The following is a 22,902-nucleotide window of genomic DNA, read 5'->3' as shown; positions in this document are numbered from 1 at the left end:
GTGGAGTGGAGATCGACCAACGATGAGGAAGCTGCTTGGAGAAAGTGTCGATTGAAAAGCCAAAGGCCCGATTTGTGCCGCTCTGCTTTCACTTGCCTGTTCGGTGTTCACGGTTCAAGGATCCACGATCCACGCACGATTCACGATTAGACGATTCACGATTTAGGGCGTGGAGCGTTGCTCACTTGAATGTTCTTCCAACAACGGCTCTTTCCGACCGAAGCTTGAGTCAACGGTCAGGGAAATCACATCGTGAATTCAACGTCATCAAGTTTCGTGATTCAAGATTAAATCGGATAATTAGATGATCCAAGCTTCGTGCTAACATGCACGATGGCGAAGATAGGAAAGCAGCTGTTAGAGTGTACATTCGCACAGTCACTTTAGCGTGCACGAGCGATGAGCATGCACGATGGAGACCAGGAAATCACGAATCACGAATCACGAATCACGAATTTCGTACGAAAATCTCCAATCGTGAATGTGATTGATCTACACGGAACGGCTGGAGAGGCAACCTCCTGGTCTGCATGGTCGCCAATCTTGTGACATTACTGATCACCACCACAAAGGCGACATCGAAAGACGACTCCCCAACAACCCCGTTATTCATCACACGGACACCGCATTCACCATGGCCGACACACATACCGCTTCTGTGCAAGAGGCTAATGCCGCGCGATTGCCTCTGGGCTACCGCGACCAGTGCTCTGCGTACGTTTTCCACGCCGTCGGCAGGTCGACCAAGAAGGAGAATAGCAGAAAACAGATCGACTTTGGACGACCAAGGTGATGGACATGCAGAAAAGCAAAGGAAACAACAGCTGACAACACTATTTGGCTTTCTCGTCCTCGGTGAATCACGACAATTCAGGCTCTTGATTCCGCTGAACAAGTGCAGGAAACAGACTCTGTACGCTCCCTGGAAGTGCGAGGACGAACGGTGAGTTTCGCGATCGAATCGTGCAACACACGTCAAGTAGCTCAACAGCAGCTGTGGTATTCCGCCGAACCACGCTACCGATGCTGCAAAGAGCCGGCCCACACAGGCTGTTGCCTTTAGCTTGAATAGTGCATACTGACAACGTTGGACATCTCGACCTCATGCTTCTCTTTATTGTAGCCACACGTACGAGAAATGTCAATACGACGAGTAAGTGCCCTTCCTTCCTTCCTTCCTTCCTTCCTTCCTTCCTTCCTTCCTTCCTTCCTTCCTTTGCAATCACAAACGTTTTGCTGACGTGTAACGTAACTTTGGCTATCGGATGGCCACAACACAGCTTTATTCGAAGACAACGCGAGCTCTCACAACTGAAAAAGGCCAAACTCGAAGCCGCTGAAGAGTAAAGCCAATCCTCATACACTCGGTTTCGACTGCTGTGCATTCTACCTCGACGTCAAGCGACACGACATACAGTAATGCAAATTTGTGCGAATTCTGGTGTTACAAGTGCTGCAAGGTCGGCTGTGCGAGCATCGGTGCGGCCAGGGACGATCTGTAGGCAGAGCATGGGTCAGTAGTTCTCAGCGTCTGCTACAGACGTAGACGGCGAGCGCATGCTGAGGACTTGTTCATTTTTCGGGTACTTGTTGATTGCTAATGAGATTAGAGCGGCCGCAGATGTGTTAGGCAGCAACTAGCTTCATGGCGACACTGGTGCAGATGATATCTTGGTATTTTTCGTACCACTGGTTGTCCTGCTTGTTGTTGAGGAGAGTGGACGGTATTTGAAGCTTATAGATCTTGTTGAGTTGTTTCCAGTCGGTCACTTGTGCTGTTGTGGAAGGTGTGGTCGGGTAGCTTCCATATCGGATGGCATGGTCAATGTCTATTGGTGTGTGAGCCTCGGCTGTTGGTGGAGAGGTGAGATTGGATGGCGAGACGAGATCGATCATGCTTTGTAGAATGGCTTGCTTATCTGCGGTTGGGGAGGAGAACTTGACTAGAAGCAGCGATGAAGACGTAGGGGACAGGCCGAAACGCTTGAGCGATTCTCCGACCTAGTGGCATGCGATGCGATGTACGGGACAAAAGTCAGTGAAAACAAACAGAGGTGTGTGGTGGCAAAGATTTGGCAGAGACGACTCACGTTATTACCCGGGTTAAGCATATAGATGACTTCTGAATGTGGTGTCTTGGACTTCATGCCACCGATGCTCGCCTCGCCCTCCCTGAACACCTGCCGGTCATCATCCCAACTCCTAGCGCAGACTACCGCTGCCTGGGTGACTGCGCTGAGCAGATGCAGCTTGCTACACAGCTTTGTCGGATCGAGAAAGGCGAAATCGAGCTTGACACGTTCTTCATCCGCCTGCTGCGCTTGTTCTGGCGATGCTGATGGGAGCCGAGATGCGGAAATGATGCGATCAATTATGGCGGCCGATTGGGTTGCAGGATCGAGATTGGAAAAGTGCGCCAAATGCACCTGCTGCAATGGCTCAGGAAGCGTCCAAGGAAGCGATATTGACTCCATATGTGAGGTATCAAGATGCGATGTGGAGGACTGGTTTCCGGCTTGTAACTTGTAGCACTGTGCTGAACAAGAGTCACGAGTGTTTGTCAATCGTGTATGGCGAAACAAGAAACGGCAACATCCTTGACACAGTCACGAGTGTGAGTAAGTATCAAATGCTCAGAGCTCCGGGATCCGAGGTTTTCTAGCTTGTCCTCCCTCCACACGTGTCACCCGTCTTACCCAAAAAAAACCATCAAAAAATCGGGAATTAACTTCTTCCGCTTCCGCGTCACAGAGTAAATTCGGTTGAGCGCCGAGTTCATTCAGCTTTCAGGGTCCTTCGTGCTTCACGCTTGTTCTCCTCGACCGGTTCGCCTGTCCGTCGACATTCGTGATTCGTGATTCACGATTCGTGATTCATAGGCCTGTTGCCTTGTTTTGCCTCTGCTCCATCGCGCCTGTTCGGTGCGAGTGCGTGGGACCCCAATCCTGTGCTTCCGAGCAAGCACGAAGCAGGAGGTGCTACACAAAAGCTGAGCTGTTTGAGCTCGAGCAGCGACAAACGTCTCTGTCCCTGCTGCTGTACAACGCACGGCTACACAGCAGCTGGAGTTTGCAGTTCAAGCTCACTCTGACCTTACATCGCAAGCACTCTACGTGTTGCATCACAACCACCATCACCATGGGACTGGCAAACTCGCTGCAAGACGCTGCTGGCTCGTCGGCGGCGCCCTATCACGCCGTGTCACTACACAACCATGGCGTCTTCTTGCTGCTCAACTCGCTCCTCGAACCCAACTTTGTCATCCTCGTTGCTTATCTCTGTATCAACATGTACCTCGCTTTCCGCGTCATCAGCATCGCAACAAGGAGGCATCGCCAGCTCAATCTCATCCCACGCGAGTCCGGTGGAGTCAACTTGGTCAAGCTTCCCGTCACAGCCGACGAGGACGTTCTCAAAACGGAGCCTTTCCTTCAAGGTAGAGCCAGGTCGCAGAAACCCAAATCTGACACACCTGTCGCTGATGCCCTCATTCGCCTTGCTACGTGGGCTTTTCAGAACGAAGCTCAGTGTGCCAAGCGCATCTTTGGCTTGCTTGCTGTGTTCAGCCTTGCCTCTACGTGGTACTATATGTTGGCGTTTTTGCGGCATTCCTACTTGTCCTACCTCGAACGATGCCGTCTTGCATCTTATCCACTTCCACCCACGCCACCTCCCTGGGACCTTTCTCGCCCAGCGCTTTTGGTCGCCGCGCTGCACTTGCGCATCCTGCGGATCTCGCAGTGGCTCGCTTCTCTGAGCCTGTTCAAGGAAGCCTGGATGGAGGTCATCAAAGACGCTCCTTCGTGGTGGTGGAGCAGCGAGATCTGCGTCATCACCGTGGGTGCTTGGGCGCTCTTCCTGCGTCATGAGGCCGAGCGTCTCCGGATTCCTCATGTCTGGACCGTTATGGCTCTCGGCCAGCTCGTCGCCATCAGTTTCGCTTTTAACCTCTTCAATCTTGCCGTCATCTATCGCCTTGATGTGATTGACTTGATTGCTGCACGTTCGCATAGGCTGTGCAGTGGCACACACCGCGTCATGGTGCCACTGCAAGATAACTCCAGTCCGTCGCCGCCCCAAATCTGGTCGATGTCGGAAGACGAGCGCCCGGATGAAGCGTCACGAGTGTCTGCCACCTTGTATAGGCCGACTCTGCGTACACCGAATGCATTGCATGCCACCTCGCTTCCATCAAATCCACGGGCGTCTCCACCCCGCAACGTCAGAGTCGTCTCTACTGAGCTCACTGTGCAAAGATTTCCATTGGCTCCCCAACCCCAGTTCATGGATAAGCTGGCTCGTCTCATGCAACGCTGCATCCCAGAAGAGCTTGGCATGCCTCTGTTCGTCTTGGCTGGTCTCTCGTCGGTTCTGCAGCATCCCAACAGCTTTACCAAGGTGATGGTCATGCACGTTTTTCCTTTACTCATCTCTCTGTATCCGGCCTATCGAACGTCGAGCAGTTCAAGCCGTTTGTTGCCATCGTTACGCGTCGCAACTGCTCCTATCGAACCGAATCGCTCCACGGGACAGATCTTGCTCGAGATGGTGTCTCGCAGCAAGTCGCGCCTGCCGCTCTGGAAGGACGCAAAGGTGTACTACCTCGCGCTCGGCATTGTGAGCATCCTGCTGCGATTCTGGGTTTCTCTGGCATGCTTCCTCGAGGTCAACGCCAGCCGCACCAATCTGCATCGAGCTTGGCAGACGGTCACGCTCCTTTTCCCTACAACGTTTGGGCGCCATCCTGCCCAAAGCTCGATCAGCTCGGATCATGTTTGTGTTGCTCTTAGCGCAACTGTCTTTGTGCTAATCGAGAGCGGTCTTTGGCTTTGGAAGACTGCTGTTGCGAGTCCAAGCTGCTATCTACCGCCTGATGGTGCTGATGACGAGAACAAGGGTGAGGATCACGATGGGCATGTGTTGCATGGGCGGTTTCCCACGTTGATCAAGCTCGATCGACTGGATCGCAAAGTGATCGAGACTCAGGCATGCGTTGTGGTAGTGCTGTTGGTACTATCGCCGTTGCTGGGTGGAAGCGCCACGTTTTCGCTGTACCTCGCAGTGCGGTGCATGTGGGTGGAGCAGTACCAGCGATATCGAGCCGCTCAAGACGACACATTTCTGCGTCGTACGCAGCATCGCGGTCACGCTGTTGAGAAAGTCGTCGAGGATACCGAGGAGGTACAGCTGCTTGAGAACGAAGAGGGAGAACGATGTATCGAGGTGCGAAGGATGTACATCAGCGAGCTGCGTCCACGTTCTATCAGCTCTACGCGGCCAGACCTGCGACATGGTACTTCTGGCGACGTCGTGCAAGGTCGAACACAGACAATCACGAATCGTCGGCGCTAGCCGCCAGGCGCGATCGTCGACAGCGAATAGCAAGGCCACTCGATCACAACAGGATCAACGTCGAGCAACGTCGTCCGCTACAATTCTACGGTGAACGTGTGTGCCTTTCTGGACAACACGGGATGGATCACGGCTAATCTAATTGTTGCGCGGCTGAGAGTATTGATTTCACATCTGGTCTAGGGAGTCACAGAGTAATGTTGAGTTGGAATGGACCCCAGCGAATGTGCTTGACAAATGTGCACGTGGGTCCAACAATCACGAATGCTTGTGAATGCTCTACAGTGGATATGCTCTGTTGGCCAACTTTAGTGAGGAAGAAATATGCATCTCGGAGGTCGGGAGTGCGGTGCCTAAAATAGGCCGATGCGATTAGTTAGTGATTCTTGATTGTTTTAGCCAAACACAGACGTGAGAGTGAGTTGCGAGGAGCGTTCACCAGTCTGAGTCGGTGCTCGGCAGTACGGCCCGACGAAAGAACACCATCACGAATAGCGCTGGGCAATTCGGAAACATGAATCACCATCACGAATCATCACATTCACGATTATTCACACGAATTGTGAATGGCCAAAAAATGCAAATCGCGATTCACAATTCACGGATTCACGGATGCACGATTCTGTGATTGGTGAGCGACCACCTTATTCACAATTGTGGATTCACGATTCACGATTCACGATTCACGATTCACGATTCACGATTCACGATTCACGATTCACGATTCACGATTTTGGATTTTGTCGGGTTAAATGGATTTTTAGTCGTGAATCACGAATCATGAATCGTGAATCACGCATGGTGCATGAGCCAGTCACATTTAGTCACGAGTGGATTCGTGATGGGATGATTGCTTTTAAACCTAACTCGTGACTGCTCGCTTGACGCTCAACTGCACAATCTGTGAGTGTGAGTGAGTATTGACATCTTGGCCATGGATAGAGAGTGCTGAGCTTCGTCGTCGGATGCAAGCACTCACAGACTGTTTCTTCGACCGTCACCATCCCCACCGAAACCAGACTGTTCGCGAGTATTTGGCCAAAGACGTATGGCAAGCACTCGTATCCAGAACATCACAACCCACCTCAAGGCGAAGGGTGAAAGCCAACTTCCAGACGATCACCACGGCAACACGCACATGGATACCAACATGTCATCAACCCAAAAGCTCTTTCAGCTGATCCCTGGCGTGCAGTCGTACGATTGGGGAATCCAGGGCGCTTCCTCGTCTCGTGTCGCGCAGTTTGCAGCGGCGACCAAAGAGCTCAACTTCAAAGCCGAGGATTCCAAGCCCTATGCCGAGCTGTGGATGGGCACTCATCCGTCGATGCCTTCTCGCATCATCACTGCAAATGGCCAGCAAGCTGACCACCAGTATGAGGCGCTATCATCATACCTTGCCGCGCATCCCGAACTGATCGGTGACAAGGTGGTGGCCAAGTTCTCGGACGAAAAGCCGGGATGTTTGCCGTTCTTGTTCAAAGTACTCAGCGTCGGCAAGGCGCTCAGCATTCAGGCTCATCCCGACAAGCCGTTGGGAAAGCGTCTGCACGAACAGAGGCCCGACGTGTACAAGGACCCCAACCATAAGCCCGAGATGGCCGTCGCGCTTACCGCTTTCCGTGGCTTTTGCGGCTTCCGACCTCTGCAAGAGATTGTTCACTTTATCAAGACGGTCCCCGAGTTTGCCCAGTTGGTCGACTTGTCCGATGACGAGCTGCAAAAGGCTTCGGCGTCCGACCTGGACCCAAGCGAGATCAAGGCGATCCTCAAGACCATCTTTAGCAACCTCATGAACTCTCCTGCCTCCACCTACGAGCCGCTGGCAGCTCAGCTGTCGGAGCGATTCGCAAAAAGCTCGATCGAAGGCGTTCCAGAGGCGGAGCGAAAGCTGGTGCTCAAATTGGCCTCGGAATTCCCCAAGGACATTGGAATTTTTTGCACTTTCCTGCTCAACATCTCGACGCTGCAACCAGGCGAGGCTCTGTTTTTGCAAGCCAACGAACCGCATGCCTATCTCGAGGGTGAGATTCTAGAATGCATGGCTTCGTCCGACAATGTTGTGAGAGCTGGCCTCACCCCCAAGCTGCGCGACACGGAAACGCTGGTCGAGATGTGCACCTATCAATCTGGCTCCAATCGAGGACGTCTTTCGGCCAAGCACTGGGTCAAGTCGAGTCCCAAAGAGGTCGAGGCGCTGCTGTACGATCCTCCTATCGAAGAGTTTAGCGTCGTAACGACCAAGTTGGAGAAAGCGCAACAAGTGACAAATGCACCAGTAGATGGTCCGTCGATTGTCTTGGTGCTGGACGGCGTTATTGAGGTCAACGACCAGCAAGGCCGATTGAAGCTGGAAAGAGGTCAGTTGGCTTTCGTTGCCGCTGGCGTCGAGATTGTGATTCAGAATGTAGGTGCTGACGAGGTGAGGCTGGCTAGGGCGTTTGTTGAGGCTTGAAGAACGGGCTCGTTGGTAATGGGAGACTGCAGCAAGTGGTTTTGCAAGTGTGTGTGTGTGTGTGTGTGTGTGTGCGCATTTACGCGAGACTAGAAGCGATAGCATGTCGGGTTTGAGCAGAACGCACCGAGGCGGTGCGAGCACGCTTGAGTGTGTCCGCTTTGAGAAAGCAGAGCGGCATGGCCAGCACGGCAGCGATACGTGTTTGAGCTGGTTGGTTATGATGGAGCGAGCAGCGGTCAGCCGTGCGGCTGGCTGCGTGCGCGCACGCGCTGGCGGTTCAAGTGGGCAATGCGGCACTGCACCAAGGCATTCGAGGCTAGTCTTGCTCAAACACGGGTTTGCATGTACGGTCTAGTGAGTGCTCGCTTAGACGGTACTGGTCTCGCTCTTCGGCGTGGCGTGACTCGAACTGGCTTGCATTTGCGTCAGAGAGCTTCGCGTAGACCGGGTTGGTTTGCAAGTCGGTTGCTCGCCCCGAGTCGTGTGGAAAGACAACGTTCGGTGTGCTGCGCAGCTTGAGCACTTGTCGTCGCTGGATCGCTTGATCTAGCAACGCTGCCGCGACTGACCTGCTCTGGCGCCGTTCGTGTTGGACGCGACTCACGAGTCTCTGGATTTTACACTGTCGACGCTTACGCAGTCTTGATGCCAGCTTGATTGCGCTGAGCTGGCCAAGCAGGACGCAAACAGAAGCAGACGTGCGAGAGCGGATATGCGTGGACCGAGCTCCGGCGACGAGACACGAGTGTTGCGTGGTCGCTTGTTCAATATGACCGGCGTGACTGTCAAGCTCACGCTAAATGCGTTGGCGTCCGATATAGGCGATATAGACGAGTGACGAAATCGAGCCAACAGGCCAATCGAGCCTCACGAATGTGAGCGACGATCACGCGTATGCAAGCTGAACAGCTGCATGTGGGTGCGCTGCGCAGACGAGTGGCCACAAGCCACACAGTCGAGCGGTTTAGCTTGCAACAGCGCAAGCCCAGCTCAGGTACAAGCGTAGTCAGCTGCAGAGCATCGTACGCGGGCAAGCAGCAACGCGCGAGTCGTACTTGTATGTACATGCTTCCTGTGGCTCCAGATTGTCGACAGTGCTCGCAACCGACTCTTGCGCACGGTAGGGTATTCGGGATTCATTCACCACTGATCGCTGACTTGAATCGGACCTTGAAGGAGCCCTCACCAATCACAGAATGTGTGGTGCGACAATTCAAGTGCTGGTATGCGACCGTTGTCCGAAGCACAGTGCCTGAGCAGCCAGCTACACAAGCCACGAGTCCATGTTGCCCACTTGACCATAAACCTGCTGAACGGGCCAACTCACGATACCACACGAAAGCCTCGTGCATTTAATACGTAATACACGATCAACGAAGTGAACTTGTTCGACGTTGCGTAAGCGAGGTGTCGAAAACTGCAAATCGTGAATTTGTTTCCAGGAAAAGACCAAAGCCAAGCAAAAATAGGTAACTTAATGTTAATTCACGATTCGTGATTTGGGACTCACGACTTTGAACTCACGACTGCATCGCGGCGTCACTCGTCACTTTGTTGGTGCAAGGACAAACGTGGTTGCCAAGACCGTGATCAACGAGCGGCCTGCTGGATTCTAGTGTCACAGCGACCGCTTGGAAACTGCTTGCTACCGCTAGCAACCGAGTCTTAGGACGACCGATTAGTCTGAACGTACCGTACTGTACAGCACAGTCACGGGTCGTCATGATGTATTCGACAGTCGTTTAGCGCACACACGCTGTTTGCTTGTGCATCAGTCGAGAACTAAAGCGCAGAATGCGTTTGCAGAAGCGCGTTTGTTGACCAACTTGCCCTTCAGCAAGCATCGGTCCAGTTCAGGCGCAACGTGATCACAGCAAGGTACGTTGGCCAACACGAGCAAAAGCCGAGGCAGCTGACGCTTGCATGTGTTTCGGAAAAGAAAGGCGTGGAGATGGAGAAGAAGCAAGATTCCGGCGTGGATGACGATGATGCACGTCTACACCTTGGGCACATGTCGGGACCGAGCTGAATTAGCAGATCGGTCCAAGCAGCCAGTTTTCAGCTCTGCTCCGTCAACAGTCGTCAGTGTGAGTCACCAGTGGTGAGTGACGAGTAGAAGAGAGACAGCACGGAGGCAATTATTGATTCGCAATGGCGCGCGGATAACTCGGCGTAGCACGTGCGCTTCCTTGTCCACTCACCACTGTATAAACGTTGGCGTGCGCGCTAGCTTGGTCTCGTCTCCTGGTGTGACTGGCTCGTGAGCTTCCCAGTATCTGAACCCCCGCTTGCGGAGTACCGATGCACGTGTGAGGAGAAAGTGTTGTTCTTCGTATTCATGAACGACGACCCGTATTTGTTCTTTTGTCGGGATTCTTGGTGCGGTCAGCTGTAAAGCATGTTTTCAAGGACCGCCAGAGTTGAGCGAGATTGTCATGCAAGACATTGTACATGTCAACATCATCGGCGAGTGACACATGTCACGTGGGTGATCAGTCGGAGCCTTGGGGAGAATCGTGGAGCCGTGGAACTGTGGAATCGTAGAATCTGCCGATATCGAAAGTTATGTCTCCCTTCCTGCTATCTGCTGAAGGAGCGTATGCGCTCATGGTTGGACGGCCTCGTACTGCTACTTGAGCCGGTGAGATCTACCGTCGTGGTTGCGCCAAATGTGTCTTACTCGCTTGGCGACTTGGCGCGCTTCAAGTGGCTCAGTAGCGTACAGAGAGAGCGTCAGGAGAAGGACCTGCATGTTGGGCGCGTCTGACGGCCACGAGCGGTGCTCTTGACTCTCGCGTCACGTCTCGAACATGCTTGTAACGGCCAGTGTCGGGGGGTCAACAGCCGATGCATATGCTGCGGCAATCACTGCCCGAGCCACTTTCATGAGGCGAGCTGCAGACTTGGAGTGCCAGGCAGCAAGCTCCATCGCACGCGCATGCGGCCGATGCTCCCCACTATGCTGCACTTTCTTCGCTCCATCACGCTGCGCCACCCTACGATCGACAGGCTCGACATGAATCTTGACTTACCTCTAGCTGGAATTCGCCGGATCAAGCAGCCTCGAACACAGTGTAATATCCCTGCAGATGCTTTGTGCGACATCAGACTCATACCACGTTCGATCACTGATGGCTTTGACGATCTGCAGTACAGCACGTAGCATTCTTCGATTAGCCACCGGATGTGGATGCTGCGCTTGCTCTGACGCAGCTTCGGGGACTCGCACTCGATGCCTGATTCTAGACAGAATCCCTGCATCATAGCCGCAATCCATGGCGACGACGAGGTGAAAGCCTCGCCAACGGTCTCGGGCTTTCCGCAGGATCTTTGCATGCCGATCAACTTATTTGCTGCGCCACCACGTGTTGGAGCGCGCGTTTGTTGGATCCACAAACCGTCGATATCGGGCTGGCAGACGAGATTCCGGCAGGAGCGGAGGTGGTAAACAAGGCGACAGTTGCAGTTCACCATCACCGCACCAAGCTGCAACGAACGATGCTAAACGAGGTAGTCACTTGACTGCAGTCGACATGCAAGCGCTGGCGACGCCAACTCTCGACCGAGCTGCCGCTTGGCTACATGGAGCATGCTTCTGAGTTTCTCGAGCTCGATACGATGCAAGATTGCCGAGAGTTCAACGGTGGAAAGCGAGGTGTCGTCGGTGTCGATATCAGCAGCGATGGGGTCAGGCGAGACCAACGAGATGCGCAAAAATCGTCAGAAGCCCGAGTCCAAGATGCGAATGCGGCGGAAAGGCGATTCTCAACTTGCGGCTCTCACCGTGTATGCGAGGCTGGCTGGCGCTCACGTGATCCGTGCAAGCACGAGTGAGAGTATGGTTCCTGACATGCTTGGGCGTTGGATGGCCGACGTGTTTGTGCAACACGGCGAGCATTGGAACACGCTGATCGCGCTCGAGAAACGGCTGTTCCACACGATCCGCACCAAGCTTGGCTTGCAAGAGCTGGTGGTTAGGAAGCTCGTCCATGCTTTGTCCAGCTGTGTGCTTGTCTAGACGAGGTTCGCTTGTTTAACAAGTCGGTTGATCGATTGCTCGTCGTGATTCGTGATTGCGGCGTGCACGACGAATGAGTGCCGACGTGCGAGCTGTCATACTGTGCGCGCCATGGCAAGTTGAGCGTGCGTTCAAGCGTCGAGTTGGATTCAGTATTGAGCCGACGTGATTCACGATTCCGATCCGCAGCGTCGACAATTTACGAGGCACGAATCACGAATCACGAATCACGAATCACGAATCACGAATCGAGCGCCAAATTGTTGAGTTGTGAGTGTTTGACACGGGAACGCAGTGCAGTTTCTGCCGGGACGCGTCGTGGGTAAATCGTGAATCACGAATGAATTAATTAACGTTACTTGAGAATTGTGGGAAAATGTCGGGAATTTCTGTGCAGCCGTAGCTGTATGCAGCCACGAGAGCGTTACGATCCAAGTTTAAAATATATTTACCAAGGATGTCGAGCGGGATCTAGACGCTTTGGTGGCCAATAAAGTGGATCGTGTGCAACGCAAAACGCTGGCCGTGTGGGCGTAGAGCGCCGGCAAAATTTGTAGATCAACTCAAGTGGACGCAGAAAGAGGGTCACATAGCACCCTGCAGAAGTATGCAGCGAGCAACAAGCGACGAGCGTGGAGCGTGGAGCGTGGAGCGTGGAGCGTGGAGCGGTGAAACCCGTTTGTTGTCTGCTCCTGTCAAGAAATCAAGGAGGATAAGCTTCGTTCCCGCTCGCTTCCCGGCCCTCTGATACGACCAAGCCTGCTGGTCTGTCGAATTGCAGCCCCATTGCGATCCAACCGACGCAGCAACTATAAAGCTTGCATCGTCTTGGCTCGACTTGGCTCGACTTGGCTCGACTTGGTAAGCAAGTCCTCCACCGTGCATTGCTCAGCCTGTAACTCGCCTACCGCTTGCTTAGTGCGTTGAACCAAAGCGTCCCAACTACAGGGCCAACCTCACCAGCATCGGCATTCTGATCAATTCTCGAGCTCATCAAGCGTCATTTCTCCAAAAGCGAATTCGATTACAGCCAAGCACCACGGTTCTGGAACGAGACGCAGTGCGTGCACCTGCCATCGCTGAGTCACTTGAAACCGACCCATCAAGCGCACCGCCAAGCGAGACGGAGACAGCATCCGAGCCAAGTCGACACTACGATGGACGCGCGGCACGGGATCAGGACGACGTCACGCAGGTTGAAACGCATGTTTTCGAGAAAACGGCTGGAGCGCGGAGAGTGTGATCAGGCATCTTGCAGCAGTAGTAGCAGCGAGTGCGAGAGTAGCAGTTGTTCGAGCATCGCATCATCGTGCACACGCAAGACACTGGATCCGCATTGCATCCGAGCATCGACGTTCGAATGGACGTGGAATTGGGACTCTAACTGGACCCCAGACGGGTTCTGCGCAGACCAAGTCGCACCTGGCTTCGCCACCTCGCTCAGCTTGCGCACACCAACACTGCCCATCAGCCCTAAAACCTCGGTAGACGTCTCCTACCCCGATTCCCACGCATCCTCATACCGCCCGATCCACCGGCACTCGCTCACCTCTTACTTCAGCGACGATGCCAGTGACACAGACCACAACTCTCCGCTCCCCTCGCCACCACATGCCCACCTCGCCCCATTGCCCACATCCCCCCTAACCCCCGAACCACCCACACGTCCATCCATCGTCCTACCGACCCACCTTGCTCGGCTCACGAAACGCAACACGTACACCATCCGTCGCAAACCCGCCCCGAGCTGGACAGCGCCTCGCCCGGTATCGCCCCACCTGCGTTCGTGATAGAAATATTCAATCATTGATTCGAGAGTCGGATACGTGATACATTAAAAAAGAACGCTTCCATGCCATGTGTGTTCGAGGATGAGGTGAAAATAACACTTCAGTAGAATGAGCCGTATGCGCCACCGCGACCAGCGTAGGAAGCGTTGTTGGCGCCTCGGCCTGCACCGCGACTGCCAGCGCCACGGCCACCCCTGCCGCCGCCGCGTGCGGGCGGGGCGCCTCCGTAGCCATGAGCAGGAGCACCGTATCCACCATACCCGCCGTTGGTGTAGCCTCCATAGGCAGCCGCAGGATGCGTTGGCGGTGCAGGTGGCGCAGGCGGCGCGCCGAGGCTGGGCAGTCCCGCATATCCGGCATGGTTTGCAGGAGCAGCTTGACGTCCACCACGCCCTGCAGCAGGGCCGACGTGCATGCTCGGTTGTGTATACGCTGCGTACCTGTTGTCGCGATTACCACCAGCTCCCGGTGCGTAAGCCGACGCGCCATACGCGCCATATCCTCCACTACCGCCGTAGCCTGCGTAAGCATCGTACGCGCCCGCAGAAGCGTAGGTGGGAGCAGCACCATACGCTCCACCACCACCGCCGCCGTACCCACCATAGTAAGCTCCGCCATCTCGTCCACCTACGCCATATCCACTACCGCCGTACCCTCCATACCCGCCGTAATTGCCATATCCGCCGCCGCCACCGCCACTGCCACTCTGAGAATACTGCTGGTAGTCGTGCGAGCGTCCGACAGGAGCACCGTAGCCTCCACCACCACCACCATTGTGGCTTCCGTACCCGCCGCCGTTCGAGCCACGATACCCTGCACTGCCGTTCTCACCACCGGCGTAGCCGTTGTTGTTGTGCTGTTGACCGTTGGAGCTGCGGTGAAAGTCTCGACCGGCTCCACCGTGGTGTGCGCCGCGGCCTCGACCGCGACCGCGGTTGTCGGGGCTTCCTCGCTTGACCCAGTCGATCTCGGCAGCCGACAGGATGCGCTTGGGCGGCTTGAGCCCTTTCAGCAGTACCGATCGATGCGGGGTCTTCTGCTCGGGGAAATCGTAGAGCACCGAGATAGAACGGTCGTTGTGGATGTCGTGCAGAGCTTGGCTAGTGAGCGGGGAGTTGAACGTCGATCCAGGCACACAGACCGGATCGGGCTTGACAAAGCCCGTGATACCGCCGCTGAGAGCCGGATTGACGGCAACACGCTTGGGCGTCTCGCCGTCGTCTGTAGTGCGCTTTTTGGCGTAGATCTCTTCGCACAAAAAATCGTACAGGCGTGACTCGTTGCCAACAAAGAGCGTGTTGTTGCCGAATCCGTTGCGGCGAACTTCATCCTCGCTGAGAAGCGGGTATCTCTCCTTGAGTGCGTCGAGAAGGCGCTTCTCGTCGATAAATGGCAGCAGGGCAACACCTTGCCACGCCATCTTCTTGCCATTCATGTCGATCTCGAATTCGCTCGGGTAGAAATCGATAATGTCAGAGTCAGACTCGGTCATGAGTGGGTGGAATGCCGGCGGAATCGAGGCTCGCGAGTCAGCGGGCAGCACGCCCATAAGCTGCTCAAACGGCTTGAACGGTGAGCCGAGCTGAAACTGGATGTCAAGCGATTCAAGGTCCTCAAAATCGGCAGCAAATGGCGAAAAGTGGAACGGGTAATACCACTGCCACGAAGGGACGCCTTGGTAGTAGTAGGCTAGAACCCAGCAGAGACCCTCGATGTAGGATTTCACCACTGATCGGCGAAAGTCAGTGTCGGAGAGATCCACGCCAAATTTTTCCTTGTAGTAGCGCTCGCGGTAGCCAGGCTCCCACATCTTGACCGTGTCTTCGTAGTCGACGGTGCCGTCTGCGTTGACTTTACGCTTCTTGATAGTGGTGACCGGGTCGACGTCCTCGTTCCCGTCGACCTCGTCGTTGTCTTCTTCTTCATCGTCTTCAGCTTCAGCATCAACTTCGGCGTCGGCGTTGGCGTCGGCGTTGGCGTCAGTATCAGCGTCAGCGTCGCCATCTTCGGTGGCAGCTTCGATTTTCGCAACGTCGTCATCGCCGGCGTTGGCGTGGTGTTGCACTTGATCCGCCTTGCGTTTCGTGCCGGCGGAAGCAGAATCTTGATCATCACCATGCTCCTGCTTTTCGACGGAAGCTGTGGTTGGCTCGGCACCTGCCTCGGTCTTTACTTTCTTGAGAGCGCGCTCTGCGTCGGCCTCTTGTTGCTTTGGAGCGTCGCCCATAAGCTCTGCTTTGAGCGCCTCGGCAGCGTCCATGTTGGCCTGTCTGGCAGCATTGCGATCGCTCACGACCTGGTTGTTGTCGCCACCTAGCACAATCGCCTTCTTACGCGGGTCGTACGACTTGTTACTGCTGTTCGCCTGGTCGCGCGCCTCTTGGGCGGAAACACCGTTAAAAGCAGGCTTCTCGGTTTCGTGCGCACGTCGTTTCTTGGACATGACTTCAACCATAGACCCGTTGCCGAAGTTGCCCTGGTCGAGTTCCTTGTCTCTGCGCTGCTGCATCTCCTCTCGTCGCTTTCGATTGGTTTCGCGCCTATCCTCGTCCTCTTTTCTGCGACGGAAAATCTCGTCTTCTTCAGAAGCGAGACCACTGAGGATCAGCTGTGCACGACCGAGCTCGACACGGCCGTGGTTGGTGAGATAACCACCCATAGCAGGGAGCTCCTTTTTCCAAATTCGAAGCAGTGTGTCGATGGCGCCGTCCCTGATCTCCAGCGAAGGCAAGTGAGGCAGGAAATCGTTGCCAACAAAGAAGATGAGAAAGACCCAATCGTCGATGGCGCGCTCGAGATCAAAGGCGAACGGCAGTTGGGGGATGTTGAGTTCGACTTCAAGATATTCACGGAGGGTGGCGACGTCCAAAAAGATGAAGGGCTTCTTCTCCGGTGGCGTGGGTGCGATCTCGTCGTGTTGACCCGATTTCTTCTTGGCAGCACCTGTGCAGCTTGCGGCAAAGTGACCGGGCTGTCCACAGAGGTTGCAAGTCTTGGGCTTGTTGTCGGCAGCAAAGACATCTTCACGGAGCACCTTGAAATAAGGCTCGTGAGTGGCGAGAGACAGCATGATGAGATCGGCATCGAGACCGTAGATGACGTGCTTGGTATTGGGATCGTGCTCGGGATGGGAACGTTGACGGCGGATGTGCTCCATGATCTTGTGCTCTCCTTCACCGGGCACGCTAGCATCCGAGATGATGACTTGGATGTCCTTCCAGCCCGGGTCCGAGTTGATTTTTTGTGCAACCCAGTATCGTAATGAGGCGGCGAGAAGGTCCATGAACGGTGTACCGGGAGTGATGGCGTTCGAGTCCCAAGCCCTTTTTGATTTTTTCTCGTCGTCGGTAGCGCCAAGACCCTTGGCCTTCCACTCTGCTAGGGCAGCTTGCTCCTCCTCATGCTTTTCGCGTGCCTCCTTGGCAGCACGGAAACGACGCGATCGCTGCTGGTTCATCTTTGCACGTGGTGCAACGCCATCGATGGCCATCATAAGAAGACGACGTGGTCGTACCATGTTGACGACGCGTTCTGTGTAGGCAAAGACTTCGACCATCATCTCCTCCTCGGTTTCTGGGGCTGGTTTGCCTTCTGGATGTGTACATGGATGTACGATACCGTTCATGTCTAGATATAGACAGTCAAACTCTTCGCCATTAGGATTTGGTGTCGAAGTGTCGAGCGGCAGTGTGATCTCGGTGCCATCCGGGCCGGGAGCTGTTTTGGGATCTTCCTCTTGCACCGAGGAGACGATGCGGGGGTACTTTTTGGAGAGCCACCTGAAGAGAGCAGGGACACCCATGGTTGTGGCGAATGAGTCTCTTGCAGAGAGAGGGGCGGGATGGAGTATATAAGTCAAGCTCTGGAACTCGATGCTCAATGATCAAGTTGTGCAAATCGGTTTTCAGTGAAACGGTCGCGACCAGACAAAGAAGCCCGAGCCTGCACGAGTGCTTATAACAGATTCGATGTCAGCAGCAATTGTCTAGGACGATCAAAAAAGACTGACGACCAGACGATGCAAGGGAGAGAAAGAGGGTGATGGTGGTTACGACCGTGATCCGGAGGAGAACACGAGAAGGAACAACGTGCAACGTGCAATACTTTGTGCTTTGTTTGATTCGTGATTGCCGAAAGCCGCGCGGTTGGTTCTGAGACTGCTCGAATGGCTTGAATTTGACCTTCTGTGAATCGTAAATCGTGTTTAACAAATTTGCTTTGCGACTTGGACAAATTTGGTTTTCGCAGCTGAGTGATATATCGAAATCGGGAAGCCGATTTTGCACGATCCAAGTTGATTCTCTGGATAAGGGTCAACTGCTTGCTCAACATAAGGATTACGCACATGTTCAAAGTGCGGGGTCCATGTCACACTCACGACTACATCTCGCGGCTCGCGACTCGCGACTCGCGACTTGGTCTTGTGGTTTCGTCATCCATCCTGGTAAGGTCTGCGTTTGATCATCGTCATGGCCGCAGTCGAAGGCAAACCAAGCAATGTGTACATCCACCGACAGGCGGGTACGCCCAAGTCGTGCTTTGTCTGCTACAAGAGCTCACCACACGTGCTGGTTTCGCAGTCGATACCTACGCTCGACTTTCTCTACGTCTGCCATGCGCATCTGGCGGATCGTCACTTTGCAACCAAGCTCTGCGATCCCGCATCTGCGCCAGGCTCTACTACAGCAGAACGGCTGCCTGACAAAGTAAGCCAAGATGAGATCGCCAAGATCAAGGCCGAGTACGAAGCCAAGCAAAAGGCCAAGGAGAGCGCCAAAGCAAAGGAAGAGGATGCCAACAAGGAGAGCAAACCTTTGAGCGCTATGGGCATGGCAGGGAGCGTGTTTTCCACGGTAACATCTACTGTATCTGGTCTCGCGTCTTCGGCTATCAGTTCTATACCCGCCGAAGCAGCAGCGTCGACGGCGGCAACAGCTTCGAACGCAGCAGCAGCAGAGACACTGGCCAAACAGCATCCACTTCATGCAAAGTATGCGCTCCATCGAGAATTCTACGCGGCTAGGGTACGAGACTGGAACCACAAGATGGTCAAGAAGAAGGAGAAGGAGCTCAACATGCCACCTGCTCCGCGCAACGCTCTGTCCTGATCGCGCAACTGTTCTCACCTCGATCCATCTCGCTCACACTCGGATTTGCGACCGATACGATGATGCGATGCGATGCGATGCCCAAGACACCAGAGCATGAGCACGAACATGAGCAGCGCCTGTCTCAGCACAAGCAACAGCGCGCAGCATCCGTCGCGTCCCAATGACACAGTGCAGCCGACCGCAACCGACCACGTCAAGACGAGGACAAGGCCGATGCACATACACTCACCAAACAGCACTTTGTGCACAAGCAAACATCAGGCAAACTAGAACACGTGGGGAAAGAAAAGAGTAAAGTTACGGATTGTCCTGAAAGATGACCAAACGACACCTTGTCTAGGCAACACAAGCAGGCAGCCATGTGCCATCGTGCATGTTACGAGAGGGTAGCATCAGAATGAAAAGAAAACACAATGCCGAGGCGAAGAAACGAGTGTGGATGATTCAAGCATGTCCAAAGGGACGCATGCTGAAGAGGAATGCAAAGGCCAATAATGAAAAATCAACAAATGAAAAGTAAAACCAAGCCATGCTAGTGGAGAATGCAGAAGCGAGGAGGGCGAAACGTTGTCGAACAATGACAAGCTCTGGATGCAATGGCGACCGACGAGCACGCACAGCATCGAGGTGGCGGGGAATGCCGAGAGACGATCAGAGGAGGTAAGCACCGACCGCAGCGGCAGCAAGCGAGGCAAAGATGCCGAAAGCGGAAGCAGCGACCGAGGAGGCGCCAGAGGAGCTGCCGTTGCCGCTGCTGCTGTTGCTGTTGGACGATCCGGAGCCAGAAGTGGTGGCGCTGGAGCGGGGGGCGGAGCTGGAACCACGAGCCGAAGTAGCCATGGAGCCCGAGGCCGAGGCGGAAGAAGACGAGGTAGGAGCAGCGGACGACGAGGGAACGATCGACTTGATGCCGTTCGAAATCGAGGCGGTGGTCTTGCAGTTCGAGGTGCTGGGGGTTGAGTAAGCAGCGGTAGGAGTGACCTGGTCAGCGGCACCGTTAGTGTACGAGTAGGTGGTACCGGCCACCACGTATTCGCCGGTGAAAAACTGCTGGAAGGTCGAGGTGCGTCCGTTGCCGTCGGGGTAGAGACCAGGTGGGTAAGCGGCGTCACCGTCGCAAGTCTCAAAGACGTTGTCGGCGTAGTTACCGGGCATGACAAAGTTGCAACCCATGACGTCGAGTTCGTGCTGGCACTCGAGAGCGGTGGGAGCCTGCTCAGAACCGGCGATGCAGATACGGAAGCAGATCTGGTTGTAGGAAACATAGTTCATCCATTCCTCGTAGAAGACGTCCTCACCGGAAACGTTGGAGGTGACGTTACCGCCGACGGGGTTGCCCATGTTGGTAGCACCGTGAGGGTCGAGCTCACCACCTTCGTCACCGGGAACGAGACCGATCTTGGTAAAGTCACCAAGCGCCATGAGCTGAACGTAGAGGGGAGTCTTGACAAAGTGAGCACCTGTCACGGTTCCGTCGGGCTGAAATGTGAGAAAGACAGCGTGCAACGATCAACAAGAGGGGTCAGCAGTCTAGATGCAAGAAGAGAGAAAGGATTGAAAAGCGCATCGGAACGAGGCCAACTTACAATTACACGGGCATTGTTACGAGGCTTTGTGCAGTAAGCGACGGTCTCACCCTCGACGTTGCCGATGATCGTACCAGGAACCTGAGGGCCAAAGGTACACCAGTCCTCAACAGAGTTGAGGGAAGCGAGACGAGAATCGGAAGTCTGGTTGATGGGCGTGTTGAGCTGAGGAGAGGAAGGGTTGGTGGGGCCGTTCCTGTTGGTGCCCTTTACACCAGGGTAGTTGGGACTGGGAGTTCCGTAACTGAAAGGAGCGACCGACTGGGCCGAAACACCAGCGACGAGGGCAACAAGAGCAGCAGCAGAGACAGCCTTCATGATGACTGTATGAATTTTGTGTTGGTGGTGATGACGAAAAGGAGTGGTATAAGCTGCTCGAATCCAAAGAGAAAGGAGAGGAGGAGAAAGAGGATCGCGCTAGAGACAAAAGAAAGGAGGGTGTCTGTGATGGTAGTTGATGGCAATGAGCGTGGAACAAGGTGAAGGTCGCAAGACAAGCCGAACGAGTTGGTTCGAGAGGCGATAGAATGGTTTCAACATTCAACATTGAGCGACCAACAGCGAATTGCAAAGCCAAACAACGTGTTACACAGCCAAGACGAGCAACGAGGTGACAATCGTGAATGGTGAATAAAAAAACGAAAAATACAATCATCGTGAATAGGGGCACCAAACCAGAGACGCAGAGCCGAAGAACAACAGAGTTGGATTGGACCTACGCGGACGCGCGTGTTGTTGTCTGTCACATTGAAATCCAGTCAAATTCAAACAATCGTGAAGCACGCACGAATCACAAATCACAAATCGTGAATGGGGACTTTGGAGTGGGGCGCGCAAACATTTCAGCAACAGACTCAGCATGCCACGCTCACAAATTCACCTCACTTGACAACGGTCAAGCGAATTCCAAAGCAGACGCGCCACAGCCATACGAGCGAGATGAAACCAGGCAGTCCTCCGCAGGATCCGCACGAGGCGCACGAGGCAACAGGAATGGCCAAAGCGAGTCTCGCAAATTCACCTTTGTGAACAAACTGGTTGGCTTCGGAGTTCAGCCGTCAGAGACCGTTAGCTAAGTTAAGTCGGGGTCCAGGTGATCCATCCCGAAGAACGAGCAGAGCGGCGCTGGATGCGCGCCCTCTATGTTCTAGCTGCATTTACAAGTGCCCGCTGCGAGCGAGACACGCACAACACGCAATTAGTTATCGACCGTGGATGAATCGTGAATGCGAAATGACTTTCCACCGCTAGCACGGATCTCGTCGTGTATTCACAATTGAGCCGCAAACCAATTGAATCCTGAATGCAAACGAATTCGTTTTCGACGAGAAGCAGCGCGCATCTCATTGCATGCAACTGCAACTGCAACCTGCGGGAGCGAGCAGCCTAGAATTAATCCTATTCACAATAACAATACTAATAAAAAGACAGGTGTTGCCGCCGACAAAAGCGCAATGTGCGCTGCCATCCCGAAAGCTCGGTTGCCCAAGCCTGAGCGGCACTGCGGCGAGCGAGCGCTCTTTGCCTACGGCGGCGGCGGGCCACGCTCGGATAACGACGCAATGCCAAGCTGGCACATTCAAGCGAGTTTTCAGTGCCAAGCTTGACTCGATGGGCAAGAGCAGAGTGAGAAGTACTGTGCGTCACGCAAAAGTTGGTTTGATAGGTGGCATGGCATGGCATAGCATGGCATAGCATGGCATTTAGATGTGAACCCCGTGGCCAAGCACTGGGCGGTCCGTCACGAGTGAAATCGTGAATGGATTCAGCAGTAGCCGTGTGCGAAATGAGACAGAGAGGTCAGGCGGGATTGCACGTTGCGTGCCAGTTGAGCTGCAGAGTGTACAGCACTTACAGTTCAAGATTGATTCGTACGTCTTGCAGCTCACCATCACCCGAGCATTTCATAAGCAAGAGGCGAACCGTCGCTCGTAATGCAATCACGAATCGTCGCATGACCGAGACCCACCAGAGAGACCTGCAAGAAGGCCAAGTTTGCCAACCACGGACGACCAGAGAGGCAAAGGCAGAGGCAGAGGCGGAGGCTGTGCTGTCGTCGCAATCCAGATGGCCCGAGTTTCGACTTGGGATGCAGCTGCAGAAACGCTTTGCTAGGCTGGCTGCCAAGCTGTCAACGCCAAGTCCGTCGAATTAGTCTGGCCCAACGATTGCAAGAACAAGCCGTGAGCGGAAAGCAAGTTACACTGGTGACTAACTTAACGTAGGGTTAGGGGTCACTGTCGATGAGATTCATCATTTTTCAAATTACGAATCGTGAATCAGCTGGTTGAAATTGATTTGAATTTTGTATTCTTACGGATCGTGAATATGACCGGGGGTTAGGGTAGGGTCAGGGTGTTGTGGGTTGTTGTTTGGCACATTCGTGATGCGTCTGTGCTTGGTGATGGACAAGCCGAGGTGAGATGTACTTTCTGTGCAGATTGATAGTTGGTACCTTTACAGATTCCTAGTCACGAGTTGTGCTTTGTGCTCGCTCTGGCCAGCAGAGCAAACCATGCATACTTGATAGACACCACCGCAACATTCACGACTGTTCGGTCCGTATATGCATGCGCTGCGCTGGAAT

The 22,902-nt window shown here is 54.3% G+C and overlaps 9 protein-coding genes across 9 annotated transcripts; 6 read left to right on the top strand and 3 right to left on the bottom strand.

Annotated features, from left to right (window-relative positions):
- Positions 1-634: 634 nt before the first annotated feature.
- On the top strand, positions 635-1,347 carry UMAG_11217 (uncharacterized protein; the record flags this gene model as incomplete). Its single annotated transcript, XM_011394314.1, has 4 exons — positions 635-714; positions 875-943; positions 1,124-1,153; positions 1,281-1,347. The coding sequence occupies 4 exons, from the start codon at positions 635-637 to the stop codon at positions 1,345-1,347; spliced, it is 246 nt and encodes an 81-aa protein (XP_011392616.1).
- A 279-nt stretch (positions 1,348-1,626) lies between these two features.
- Positions 1,627-2,474, bottom strand: UMAG_06169 (uncharacterized protein; the record flags this gene model as incomplete). Its single annotated transcript, XM_011394243.1, has 2 exons — positions 1,627-2,001; positions 2,091-2,474. The coding sequence occupies 2 exons, from the start codon at positions 2,472-2,474 to the stop codon at positions 1,627-1,629; spliced, it is 759 nt and encodes a 252-aa protein (XP_011392545.1).
- A 664-nt stretch (positions 2,475-3,138) lies between these two features.
- On the top strand, positions 3,139-5,352 carry UMAG_06168 (uncharacterized protein; the record flags this gene model as incomplete). The annotated part of the gene is made up of 1 exon (XM_011394242.1): positions 3,139-5,352. The coding sequence occupies one exon, from the start codon at positions 3,139-3,141 to the stop codon at positions 5,350-5,352; it is 2,214 nt and encodes a 737-aa protein (XP_011392544.1).
- A 1,048-nt stretch (positions 5,353-6,400) lies between these two features.
- Positions 6,401-7,807, top strand: UMAG_06167 (putative mannose-6-phosphate isomerase; the record flags this gene model as incomplete). The annotated part of the gene is made up of 1 exon (XM_011394241.1): positions 6,401-7,807. One exon carries the CDS (start codon positions 6,401-6,403, stop codon positions 7,805-7,807), a length of 1,407 nt encoding a protein of 468 aa, XP_011392543.1.
- A 3,592-nt stretch (positions 7,808-11,399) lies between these two features.
- Positions 11,400-11,828, top strand: UMAG_12325 (uncharacterized protein; the record flags this gene model as incomplete). The annotated part of the gene is made up of 1 exon (XM_011394340.1): positions 11,400-11,828. The coding sequence occupies one exon, from the start codon at positions 11,400-11,402 to the stop codon at positions 11,826-11,828; it is 429 nt and encodes a 142-aa protein (XP_011392642.1).
- Positions 11,829-12,985: 1,157 nt separating this feature from the next.
- UMAG_06165 (uncharacterized protein) lies at positions 12,986-13,618 on the top strand (the record flags this gene model as incomplete). The annotated part of the gene is made up of 1 exon (XM_011394240.1): positions 12,986-13,618. The coding sequence occupies one exon, from the start codon at positions 12,986-12,988 to the stop codon at positions 13,616-13,618; it is 633 nt and encodes a 210-aa protein (XP_011392542.1).
- A 100-nt stretch (positions 13,619-13,718) lies between these two features.
- UMAG_06164 (ssRNA exonuclease RAT1) lies at positions 13,719-17,420 on the bottom strand (the record flags this gene model as incomplete). Its single annotated transcript, XM_011394239.1, has 1 exon — positions 13,719-17,420. One exon carries the CDS (start codon positions 17,418-17,420, stop codon positions 13,719-13,721), a length of 3,702 nt encoding a protein of 1,233 aa, XP_011392541.1.
- A 667-nt stretch (positions 17,421-18,087) lies between these two features.
- UMAG_06163 (uncharacterized protein) lies at positions 18,088-18,726 on the top strand (the record flags this gene model as incomplete). Its single annotated transcript, XM_011394238.1, has 1 exon — positions 18,088-18,726. One exon carries the CDS (start codon positions 18,088-18,090, stop codon positions 18,724-18,726), a length of 639 nt encoding a protein of 212 aa, XP_011392540.1.
- Positions 18,727-19,380: 654 nt separating this feature from the next.
- Positions 19,381-20,633, bottom strand: UMAG_06162 (uncharacterized protein; the record flags this gene model as incomplete). The annotated part of the gene is made up of 2 exons (XM_011394237.1): positions 19,381-20,208; positions 20,316-20,633. 2 exons carry the CDS (start codon positions 20,631-20,633, stop codon positions 19,381-19,383), a joined length of 1,146 nt encoding a protein of 381 aa, XP_011392539.1.
- Between the last annotated feature and the right edge of the window lie 2,269 nt (positions 20,634-22,902).

This window comes from Mycosarcoma maydis, chromosome 22 (genome assembly GCF_000328475.2).
Source record: "Mycosarcoma maydis chromosome 22, whole genome shotgun sequence".
NCBI lineage: Eukaryota > Fungi > Basidiomycota > Ustilaginomycetes > Ustilaginales > Mycosarcoma > Mycosarcoma maydis.
The sequence above is the reverse complement of the archived record's forward strand: the minus strand, read 5'-3'. Positions and strand labels throughout refer to the sequence as shown.